The sequence below is a fragment of the Ornithorhynchus anatinus genome, chromosome 6, assembly GCF_004115215.2.
Source record: "Ornithorhynchus anatinus isolate Pmale09 chromosome 6, mOrnAna1.pri.v4, whole genome shotgun sequence".
In the NCBI taxonomy this organism is placed as follows: Eukaryota; Metazoa; Chordata; class Mammalia; order Monotremata; family Ornithorhynchidae; genus Ornithorhynchus; species Ornithorhynchus anatinus.
The window spans coordinates 2051869-2064303 of NC_041733.1; the positions used below are offsets into that span (position 1 = coordinate 2051869).

The 12435-nt window shown below is 51.2% G+C and overlaps 1 protein-coding gene across 1 annotated transcript in view; it reads left to right on the top strand.

Annotated features, from left to right (window-relative positions):
* The window catches only part of LOC120638467 (connector enhancer of kinase suppressor of ras 2-like), a 139325-nt gene extending 127784 nt beyond the window's left edge, over nt 1-11541 (top strand). The window contains exons 11-13 of the mRNA XM_039912439.1: nt 4711-4823; nt 7205-7541; nt 11302-11541. Coding sequence (XP_039768373.1) covers nt 4711-4823; nt 7205-7541; nt 11302-11541 — 690 coding nt within the window. The remainder of the gene's footprint in view (nt 1-4710; nt 4824-7204; nt 7542-11301) is intronic.
* Nucleotides 11542-12435: the final 894 nt, after the last annotated feature.

Genomic DNA, 12435 nt, shown 5'->3' on the forward strand with positions numbered 1-12435 from the left:
GTTAAGTGACTTGCCCAAAGTCACACAGCTGACAAGTGGCGGAGTTGAAATTAGAACCCACAACCTCTGATTCCCAAGCCTGTGCTCTTTCCACTGAGCCACGCTGCTTCTCTATGTGCCAAGCACTGTTCTAAATGCTAGGGTTGCTACAAGTTAATCAGGTTGGACCCAGTACCTGTCCCACATGGGGCTCACAGTCTTAATCCCCATTTACAGATGAGAGAACCGAAGCCCAGGTAAGTGAAGTGACTTACCCAAGGTCACTCAGCAGACTAGTGGCGTAGTGGGTAGAGCATAGGCCTGGGAGTCACAAATTCTAATCCCATGGGTTCTAATCCCAGCTCTGCCACTTGTCTGCTGTGTGACCTTAGGCAAGTCACTTCACTTCTCTGTGCCTCTGTTGTCTCATCTGTCAAATGGGAAATAAAACTGTGAGCCCCATGTGGGACAGGGACTGTGTCAACCTGATTTGCTTGCATCCACACCAGCGCTTAGTACAGTGCCTGACACACAGTAAGCACTTAACTAATACCATAATAATAAAAATAATAATTATTAATATTATTATTTTTAAGTGGCAGACTGGGGATTAGAAGCCAGGTCCTTTTGACGCCCAGGCTCTATCTGCTAAGCCACACTGCTTCTCTAGTGTGGACTGGATGGGTAGGCCTTGCCCCCGTGGTCCTCACTACCCATCCTGGGGTGGGGCTGAGTCCGATCCAAATTTAGGCCTCAAGGCCAACCAAGCTATGAGTAGTAATTTTCCCTCTAGACTGTAAAATGGGACTGTAAGATGGTCAGGGTACGTTTCTAACCAACTCTATTCTATTATACTCTCCCAAGCGCCGGTGCTGTGCACACAGTAAGTGCTCAAGAAATATCATCGATGATTTGTTGAGTACCTGGTGGGTGGAGGGCACTGTGCTGGACTGCCTACTCTGTGTAGAGTGCCGGACGGGCCTCCTGTTGTGTGCTGAGCACCATACCGAGGGCTTGGGTTTTTACAGTGGAGAAAAAAGGGATGATCCCGGCCCTCGGGTAACTTACAGCCCATCGAGGAAGAGAAACCCAGAGAAATCGCCATCTAAGATAAAGAAGGGCCAAAAAGAAGAAGCTCTCCTGGACAAGCGTCTCAGGAGGCATTTGAATCGAGTGATAGTGTTGGCATTTTGTGCACAATCATTGATCTTCTTCCCAATCGCTTCATTTGCTTGCTGCATTTCATTACCGACTCAGTTCCCGGTTCCGATAAGGACCAGCCGATTTGTCGACAGCGAGGAGTTCTAGTGCCCCAGAGGCCCGACTAATGAAGCCTTAGAAATGTTGGGGTCCCGGGAGGCGGGCAGATGGTCTTTCCTAGAGAAGCAGCTTAGCCTAGTGGATAGAGCACAGGCCTGGGAGTCAGAAGGACCTGGGTTCTAAACCCAGCTCCCCCACTTGTCTGCTGTGTGACCCTGGGCATGTCATTTCACTTCTCTGTACCTCAGTTCCCTTTTCTGGAAAATAGGGATCAAGATTAAGTTTTCTCACCTGTAAAATGGGGATTCAATACCTCTTCTCCCTCCAACTTAGACTATGAACTCTCTATGGGACAGGGACTGTGTCCAACCTGTTTAGCTTGCATCTACCCCAGCACTTAGAGCAGTGCGTGATGCATAGTAAGCATTTAACAAATACAATTATTGTTATTATTATTATTTCCTGTTGCCACCTGGGCTGTCCTCCTGCTCCAGAGAACTACCACCCACCCATAGAACTGGATCTACTGCTCTGATTCTCTTCTACGCACCCCAGTGCTGAGTATGGTGCTCGGCACATAGTAAGCACTTAATAAATACGATCATCATTAGCACTGGGAATAAAGGAATGATTGGCCAGGCACCCAAGAGAATCCTCTTCACTGCCCAAAATTCAGATGTTCCATTATTTCCGATCACGTTTCTTCCTTCCCCCTGCATCCCAGTTATATTGAAAAGCCGCTTCGCTGTCTCTCCCCATTTCTGCATCAAATGTTTTCTCTGCTTACAAAACTCCCTCATTAAGATAAGTAGGGTTTGGGGATTTTTGCCTATGTAATAGCTGCCAAATGAGCACAGCTCCTTATTTCAGTGTATCCTTAGCCATGCTGGCTAATGGTGCCTTCTTAACAATAATGAGAAGAAGAAGAAGAAGAAGAAGAAGAAGAAGAAGAAGAAGAAGAAGAAGAAGAAGAAGATGAAGTACTTGTTAAACACATAAAATGTGCCAAAGCACTGTACTAAGCACTGTGATAGATGCAAGATTATCAGGTCAAGCACATTCCCAGTCCCACAGAGGGCTCCCAGTCTAAGTTGGAGAGAGAAGAGGTATTGAATCCCCATTTTACAGATGAGAAAACTGAAGCCCGGGGAAATGAAGTGACTGGCCGGAGGTCACACGGCAAGAAAGTGGCAGAGTCGGGGTTGGAACCCAGGTCCTCTTACTCCCTGGCCGCTCTCTTTTCACTAGTCCCTGAGTGCTTACTTCAGTGCTCTAGACACAGTAAGCGCTCAATAAATACCATTGAAGAGGAGGAGGAGGAGGAGATGAGGAGGGGAGATGAGAGATGAATCAGGGAAGTCCCCCTCAGAGGAAATGTGATTTCATAAGGTTGGCGGATGTGAGGTGGAGGTATTGGTCTGTCATCGCTGACTTGTAGGGACAGCCAGAGCTGTTGAAAGCCCAACGGAAACAAATCTATCCAAAAAGAGAAAACACAAATGTCAAGCCGATGTTGAAATGCCACCCTCACAATAACGAGAACGAACTTTGAATTCAGGCTATTCACACAATAAACTCCTCTATTTATAGCTGAATTGTCAAGAGTGTTTAGTAACAGTCTCAGCCAAAAGAAAAATGGAAACCGCCACTGAGTTGTAATTATAATTTGAAATTTCCTCTCCTTTAACTTCAGGAGGAGAAAAAGAAATCACTGTAAGGCAGCAGCTGGGATAATAAATCAGACACTGCAATTGTCTTTGCAGGGTGTCTTCTTAGCTAGTTATAGCTGTAGCACGATGCTTCCTGTTCTCCGAGACAAAAAGAAGAAAGCCTGGTCTTTCTTCACTCAGTCAATCAACTCATGGTATTTATTGAGCGCTGACTGAGTACAGAGCACTGTGCTGAGAGCTTGGGAGAGTACAGTATAACAGAGTTGGTAGACATGTTCCCTCCCCGTCAGGGGCTTATAATCTAGAGTGGGACACAGGCATGAATATGAATCAATCAACAGATGAGTACATAAGTGCTGCGGGTTGAGAGTAGGGTGAATATCAAGTTCTAAAAAGATACAGATCCCAAGTACATAGGCAATGCAGAAGGCAGAGGGAGTAGGGAAAATGAGGGCTTAATCAGGGAAGGCTTCTTGATGGAGATGTGATTTTATTAAGGCTCTGAAGGTGGGGAGTTGTGGTCTGGCATAAAAAGTCGGGGGGGAGGAATTCCAGGTCAGTGGGAGGATGTGGGAAAGGGGTCGGCGGTGAGATAGATGAGATCGGGGTACAGTGAGCAAGCCGGCATTAGAGGAGTGGAGTGTGCGGGCTGGGCTGTAGTAGGAGATCGGTGAGGTAAGAAAGGAAGAGGTGAGCTGATTGACTGTTTTCAATCCAATGGTAAGAAATTTCTGTTCGATGCCGAAGTGGATGAGTGAATCCTGGGGGTTCTTGAGGAGCGGAGAGGTATGGACTGAACGTTTTTTGTGTTTTTTTTAGAAAAATGATCCAAGCAGCTGAGTAAAGTCAAAACTGGAGTGGGAAGAGTCAGGAGGCTGGGAGGTCAGCAAGGAGGCAGATGCCATAATCAAGGCGTGCTAGGATAAATGATTGGAACATTATAACAGCAGTTTGGATAGAGAGGGAAGGGCAGATTCTGGGGATGTTGTGATGGTAGACCGACAGGATTTGGTGACAGACTGAATAGGTAGCTTGAATGAGAGAGATGAGTTGAGGATCAATCAATGGTATTTATTGAGCACTTACTGTGTCCAGAGCACTGTACTAAACTCTTGGGACAGTACAATACAAGAGAGTTAGTAGACACAGTTCCTATCCACTATGACCTTACAGCCTAAGGGGGAAATTGCCAAGGCTATGGGCTTGTGAAAGAGTTAAGATAATAGTGCTGTCTACAGTGACGGGAAAGCTAAGGGGAGGATGGGGTTTGTGTGGGAAGATGAGGATTTCTGTTTTGGACATGTTTATGAATTGTTGGGGGGCCATCCGGGTGTAGGTATCCTAAAGGAGATTGAGGGCAGGGATCATGTCTTTTGTAAAATAAATTCTGGGAGGCTTGGGAAGAGGGAAGAGAGCAAACTGGAGATTAACGATTGAAGAGAGGCACTACTTTAGTTGGGGAGAGCCGGGGACGGCTTGTAAGTCAGTTGGGAAGACTTTCTGCCAGATGCAGAGGGAGCCGGGTGTGCTGTTGGAGGTTTCTGAGGAGCCCAAAGGTGTGTGTCAGGTGACGCCGTGAGGAGGTCCGTGCGGGAGTGGGGACCGAACTGGAGAGAGGCTGGAGGCAGGGAGACTGGTCAGGAGGCGGAAACGTCAATTAAAGAATGAACCAGTCGGGGTGGGGGAGGCTCGTAGCAGGGGTTGGCTCTCTTAGGGGAGTAGGAGGGGCGGGCCCGCCCGGGAGAGATGGTGAGGAGAGAGAACCGGCCGGATTTAGCTTTTGCCTCGTTTGCTTTTCCAGCCCGTGATTCCCACCAGCCCACCGAGCACCACGGGTCTGTCCTCCAAGTTGGACGGCTCCGGCCTCCATGACGTGTTCATCTTCTCCCCCGTGGCCGGACTCTACGGCCCCAGGTGAGGATCCCACGTATCCAGACCTCCTGAAGCGAGGCCGCCGCCGCTGCTCTGTCCGAGCCTGGCCACCAGCTCTCCCTCCCTGGAGAGGGCCAGCTGGGCCCGTGGCAGGGCACTATCGGGATGCTCCCGTTTCTCACTCGCCTGACGGACAGTTTGGGGTCACCGTCTGCCTCCACGGCCAGATGGCCGGGCCTCGGGGACTCTGGCCGAGCATCCTGTCCACAGCCCAAGACGTGAGGGCAGCGGCCCGGGGGAGCCCCGGCTTTCCGCCCCCTCTCTGGATTCAGGCCGGCCTCCCGCTCTCTGAGGCTTCTCGTGGAACTGAGGCTGAAGGGGACAACCCACCAGGAGGGGAGGAGGAGCAGGGGAATGGGGCCGGAGAGATGCAGGAGAACTTTTCCTCTCCAGAGGCCTGACCCATTTTCTGGAGGGCAGCCCGGCATACCAGATATAGTCAGTGTTCGGTCGACTGAGTGATTTCCGAGCGGACGCCGTGGTTGTGGCGACGATGGTGCGGATTAAACTCTTACTAGGTGCCGAACTCTGGGCTAAGCACTGGGGAGGATACAGGGTAATGCGGCGTAGCTTAATGGATGGATCATGGGCCTGGGAGTCAGAGGGACCTGGGTTCTACTCCTGGCTCTGATGCTCGTCTGCTGTGTGACCTTGGGCAAGTCACTTTGCTTCTCTGGGCCTCAATTGCCTCAGCTGTAAAATGGTAATAAGTGTGAGCCTCGTGTGGGACAGGAACTGGGTCCGACCTGATTAACTTGAATCTACCCCAGTGTTTGGCACATAGTAAGGGCTTAACGAGTGCCATAATTATTATTATCAGATCGGACTTAATACTTGTCACAGTCTAAGGGGTATGGAAGGCAGGCCTCTTCCCTCCATTTTGCAGATGAGGAAACAAAAGCCCCGAGAAATTATAAGTGACTTGCCCAAGGTCACATAGCAGGCCAGTGGTAGCGGGACTACACCTGGGCTTTCCTGGGTTCTCACGACTGGCAACCCCGGGTTCTTTTCCCTAAGCCACAAAAAGGTCAGGCACTTGGGGATCACGTTAAAAGAAGGACCCGCTGCTCTCCAAACCCTCCCGAGGAGGAGACTGGAGGCTCCAGTACTTAATTAATTCATTTAATTAAGGATGGTACTTGTTAAGCGCTTATTACGTGTTTAGCACTGTTCTAAGCGCTGGGATAGATCCATATTGATTAGGTTGGTCAGAGTCCCTGTCCCACTTGGGGCTCACAGACTAAGTAGGAGAGAGAAATTTGGAACTTAATATTTGCACCCTCGTCAATGTTCTGTGTCCCTTGCCCCGGCGAAGCGTAAGCTTTTCTTGGAGAGGGGACGTGTCTCTCCCTGGACCCCTCCCTGCAGGGTGTCCATAGACGGCAGGCCAGTACGGCTCTGGGAGATGGTGCTGTGGGGCTGGGGCGGGGGCGGCGGTGGGCGCTGCCTGGCAGACGATGCCGAGGCTTGACTCTTCCCCAACCAAATCTCGGTCGGGTGACGATTCCGCCCACCTGCCTCTGATTCCCATAGCAGCGGGAGAGAGGGGAGAGGGTGAGCGAGACGAGAGAGCCCGGGCCCTGGAGTCAAGAAATCCAGCCTCTGATACCAGCTCCGTTGCCTGGCCTGGTGTGTGTGACCTTGGCCAAGTCCCTAGGCCTTCTGAGCCTCAGTTTCCTCACCTGTAGAATGGGGATACACTACCTGCTGTTGTTGTTGCCAATTCATTCATTCAATCATATTTACTGAGCGCTTACTGTGTGCAGAGCACCGTCCTAAGTGCTTGGGAAGTACAATTCAGCAACAAGTAAAGACAATCCCTGCCCACATGGTATTTAAGGACTTACTATGGATCAAGCCCTGTTCTAAGCACTGAGGTAGATGATAATAATAATGATAATAATGATATTTGTTAAGCGCTACGTGCCAGGCACTCTACTAATTGGATGCAAGCAAATTGAGTTGGACACAGTCCTTGTCCCAAGTAGGGCTCACAGACTCAATCCCCATTTTAGAGAGGAGGTAACCGAGGGCCAGAGAAGTGAAATGTTTTACCCAAGGTCACACGGCAGACAAGTGGCGCAGCCGGAATTAGAACCCAGGTCCTTCCAACTCCCACGCCCGGGCTCTATCCATTAAGTCACATTGATTCCCCAGCAGGTTCTCCTTGTTCTTCCGCACCTTTGACTGGGAGTCTTTTGCGGGACAGGAGCTATGTCCAACCAGATCTTTCTGTCTCCAATGCAGCGCTTAGTACAGTGCTTGGTCCATAGTAGGAGCCTAGTGGATGATGCTGCCACGATGGCGGCTACCGCTAGTTGTGATGGCCGCTACCCTCCTGCCGGGCTGGTTTCCTCTCCTAGGGATGACATCGGGAGAATGTCCTGCGATGACATCAGCAAGTTCGGCATCGGCAAACCCGGGATGAAAGCCTCCGACTCCCCGAGCTACTTCCTGGAGCCTGAGAGCGGGAAGTGCTACACGCTGGTGGAGGGAGAAGGAGGCCCCCCTCCGGGGTCCGAGTTCGAGAGAGGCCGAGCCGCGGGCCTGCGGAGGAGAGAGAAGACCCCGACCCAAGGTATGCGGTGTGGACCTCCGGGTACCCTCCTGGAGAGCTCCCCTAGACCCATCGGGGTCCCTTGGCTTCCGGGGAGGAACCCCGAACCAGATCCTTTCCCCATGACCCTTGCACCCTCACCCGCTCGACTTCCCATCTCTCTCCTTACCCTAATTTTTTCTTCCTCTCTCCTTTCTGCATCTCCCCTCTTTCCCTCTTCTCTTTTCTCCTGTCATTCTTCCGCTCCTCCCCTGCCCCCTTCCCCTTTATGTTCTCCTCTCTCCTCCCACCAAAAACCCACCTTGGTCTCTTCCCGTTCTGACCCCATCCCACCATCGCTTCATTCCGACCTCTCGGCCAGAGCCTCCGTCCCGCCCGGTTCTTGACCGCTCCTGACTGGAGATGGTCCCTCCTCTCCGGTGGGCTGCCCTGGGTCCGGGTCCGCGGCGGGGCTTAGGGCGGAATCCTGGCTGTGCTGCCTCTTTCCCAGGCCCTCCCCCGACCCGGACGCTGGCACCCCGCCACTATCGCCCCCATCCTTCTCAGGCTTCGAGAACTCAGAACCGACTCAGAGTTTCCGTGCAGGAGAGTAAATGCTTCCAGGCCCACGCGGGAAAATGCAAATCAGCCTCCTTCACCAAAAGGTTACCCCCAACCGCAGGCTTCGTTAAACACCTGACATTTAACTGTCACAGAGGGTCTGGATTGTCTCATCTCAGAGATGCTACCTGGGCTAAGAGAAGCAGCACGGCTTAGTAGAAAAAGCACGAGCCTGGGAGTCAGAGGACCTGGGTTCTAACCCCACTCAGTCAATTGCTGTGCCAGTAACTTGCTGTGTGACTTTGGGCAAGTGACTTCTCTGTGCCTGTTTCCTTGTCTGGAAAATGGGGATTCAGTAATAATGTTAGTATTTGTTAAGGGCTTACTATGTGCCGAGCACTATTCTAAGTGCTGGGGTAGACACAGGGGAATCAGGTTGTCCCACGTGGGGCTCACAGTTTTAATCCCCATTTTACAGATGAGGTAACTGAGGCACCGAGAAGTTAAGTGACTTGCCCAAAGTCACACAGCTGCCAAGTGGCCGAGCCGGGATTCGAACCCATGACCTCTGACTCCAAAGCCCGTGCTCTTTCCACTGAGCCACGCTGCTTCAGTACCCATTCTCCCTCTTACTTCAGACTGTGAGTCCACATGGGACAGACACTCTGTCTAACCTAATTGACTTGTACCTACCCCAGCGTTTAGAATAGTGTTCGACACATAGTAAGTGCTTAACAAGTACCAGAAAAACAAAACAAACAAACATAAATGAATGCCTTCTCCAGAGAGAGGTGTCTGTCTTCCCTGGCCCCGATGAGGGTCTGTCTTTGCCGTGTCTTGAAAGCCGCCGCCTAAGAGCTCCAAAGCCTGAGGGAAATTTCACCCCCCAAAGTCCTTCAGAAGAAATAGCAAGTGTCCATCTCTCTCGTTCCACCACCAAACCGAACGGTAGTTGGTTGGAGTGCTGTCGTTCGATGAAGACCTTCTTGAAATGCTTGTGGGCACTTGGGTTTGGTTTGGGAGTGATCCGACCTTGGGGCCAGAGGTACCAGAAGGGTCCAAGGCCTCAGTCCCCTGATGATAGATCATCGAGAAGCAGCACGGCTTAGGGACAGAGCCCAAGCCTGGTACACAGGAGGACCTGGGTTCTGATTCCAGCTCTGCCACTTGTCTGCGAGGTGACCTTGAACAAGTCACTTCACCTGTCTGGGCCTCGGTTCCCTCATCCGTAAAATGGGGATTAAGACTGCTGTAAACCCCATGTGGGGCAGGGACTGTGTCTAACCTGATTAGTTTCTGTCTATTCCAGTGCTTAGAACAGTGCCTGGCACTTAGTAGGCATTTGGCAAATATCAAATTAAAAAAAAGAATGGCAATTAAGCCCAGGGCCCCAGTGCCAGTCCCAAATGAGAGTCCCAAAAGTCTCACCTCTTTGGGCTGGGCTTGTATCCAAGGTGCAGAAAGAGGGTCAATTCTTCGTTGGTTTGAGCTATTTCCCAGTTGGAATGAACGTCCACCCTGGTTCTGGGCGCTCAGTCGGCCAGCGCGGTGAGCCCCAAGCCTGTCCCCGCCTGCCGGCTCTGGCCCTTGAGAATGGGCCACCACCGAGGACGGGCAGGTGGGGACCAGGACCCGGGCCTACACAACTGAGGCACAGACGGACAGTCGCCTGGTGGTCCGGTGGGAGGGGATTATCCGATGGCAGTGGACCCCAGAGAGAAAAACCCAGACACCTTATGAGCAGAGTCCGGCCCCCCAAGAACAGAGTTGGATTAGGGTTCACCCAGCAGGCAGGGACAGAAGGGGTTGAGTCCCGGCCTGCAGCCGGCTCCCGGAAATCAATCCCCACTGGCCCTGGATGTTGTGGGAGTCAGTCAGATTTATTGAGCACCTACTGTAGGCAGGGCACTGTACTAGGCATCTGGGAGAAGAAAGGGAGGCAGCTCTTCCCTCACCCCAGTTCCGCCCAGTGCTTCCTTGGTCCCTCTGCACTGTGAGCTCACTGGGGGCAGGGATTGTCCCTTTTTATTGCTGTCTTACGCTTTCCCAAGTGCTTAGTACAATACACACAGTAAGCTCTTAATAAATACGATTGAATGAATGAATGAACGAATGCCTCGGTCGGGGTCAGAGGTGGCAACGGGCGCCTTTCTCCTCAGTCCTCATCCACCATGGGCACACCGCCCCGGAATGGGGAGAAAAATGGAGGCAAGGAGCTGGAGGCTACAAAGAAGCTGTCTCTGTTCTAGGTGTCGGTGCTTAGTACAGTGCCTGGCACATAGTAAACGCTCAACAAATACCATGATTATTATTATTATTATACAGAGTACTGTATCAGGTGCCTGCTGTACTAGAGCACTGTACCGGACACCTGCTGTGCATAGAGCACTTTGCTTAGCACGTACTGTATACAGAGCACCTTACCGGGTACCTACTGTGTGCACAGCAGTGCTCCCTTTACCTGCCGTATGCAGTGCTGTACTGGACATTTGCTATATCAGTGTTTTGGGGGGCTGGTGTATACAGAGCACCTTACTGAGAACCTATAGAGCAGTGTTCTGTTCACCTGCTATGTACAGAGCACTGTACCGGGCACCCGCTGTAGGCTGCTGAGCACTGGATTGGTGCCCGCTGAGGGCCCCGAGGAGTATCTGCCCTACCCTTGCCACCACTTGGCTATTCCAGACTGTAGACATTCCATTTCTAGACTGTAAACCCGCTGTGGGCAGGGATTGTCTCTCTTCATTGCCAAGCACTTAGTACAGTGCTCTGCACACAGTAAGCGCTCAATAAATAGATTGAATGAATGAATGAATTTCCAACCCCTACATACCATCCCTCTTTTAGCCCCTCCCAGCTCCCCATTTCCAGACCCACCCTCCCACTGCTATGGCTCCAGCCGAGAATAATAATAACAACAACGACAATAATAATAATAATGATATTTTTAAGTGCTTTCTATAAGTCAAGCACTGTTCTAAGCGCTGAAGGGGTTATAAGCCAATCAGGTTGGATACAGTCCCTGACTCACAGACTTAATTCCCATTTTACAGATGAGGGAACTGAGCCCCAGAGAAGTGAAGCGACTTGCCCAAGGTCACACAGCAGACAAGTGGCAGAGCTAGGAATGGAACCCAGGTCCTTCTGACTCTCAGGCTCGGCCTCTCTCCACTAGACCATGCCGTTTCTCAACTTGAACCCAGAACCCTCCCAAGCCCCAGGCTTTTCATTGCTGCTGGCAACGCAGCCATCTTGGGGAACTGACCTCTGGGAGAAGATCCCGGTTAGATGGCAGATAGACACATTTGCTGGCAACACGACTAATTTTCTAGGGGTGAAAGCCAATTTGGGGGTTTGTCCTAGGGCTCGGGCCGTGGGCTGGGTCTGCTTATCTGCAGAGGGCCCGAGGCCCCTCAGGACCCCTGGGGTCCATCTGCTGAGCGGGCACGTTCAAGCGCCCTGCGAGCCTTTGCCCGGTACTTCACTAACACTCCAAGAGCTAGAAGTCTCTGGTGGTTTTTCAATGTCACCTACAACATCCTGTTTTCGCCATCAAGGGTGGGCCAGAATTTCCTCCCGGAGCTTGGCCCCAAAGAGATTTAAGCTCCGTGTTGTTGAGTCATTCATTCAGTCGTATTTATTGAGTGCTTACTGTGTGCAGAGCACTTGGAAGAGTACGATGCAACAATAAACGGACTCATTCCTTGCCCTCAACGAGGTTACAGTCTAGAGGGGAGTTGGGGGCGAGCTTCCCACAGGGAGCCGGCATGTGCCCTCAGTACAGTCAGCCCGGCTGAGGAACCCTCTGGGCTGTAAGCTCGCTGTGGGCAGGAAATGTGCTTATTGTTATATTGTCCTCTCCCAAGAGCTTAGTACAGTGCTCTGCACACAGTAAGCGCTCAATAAATATGATTGAATGAATGAATGAACCATTCCCAGCCACCCTCGCCTTTCTGAAACAGCCGCTTGACATTTGGAAATCTGGTCCTCCTCCCCTTCTCGGTCTGAGTAATAATGGTAATAATAATAATGGTGGTATTTTTTAAGCGCTTACTATGTGCCAGTCATTGTACTGAGCACTAGGATCGATACATGCAAATTGGGTTACTCACCCAAGCATTTGGGACAGTACTCTGCACACAGTTAAGCGCTCAATAAACACAATTGATTGATTGATTGACAACGCAGGACAGCTGGGCCCGGATCGTCTGTGGGCAGAAGGTTCTGCTCCGCAGCTTTCCCTTCGCCCACGTCTTGGTCACTCGGGGATTTGGACTTCCTGTTGGCCACCCAAAGGGAAAAGCGAACCCGTCCCCTGAATTCTACTTGAAATTCTGAATTTTCCTTCGATTTGCTCTGCCTACAGCAACTGGTCAATCAATATCAATCAACCAGTGGTATTTATTGAGCACATACCGTGTGCAGAGCACGGTACTAAGCGCACGGGAGAAGACAGTACAAGAGAGTTGGTAGATGCAAGAGCTTACAGTCTACAGG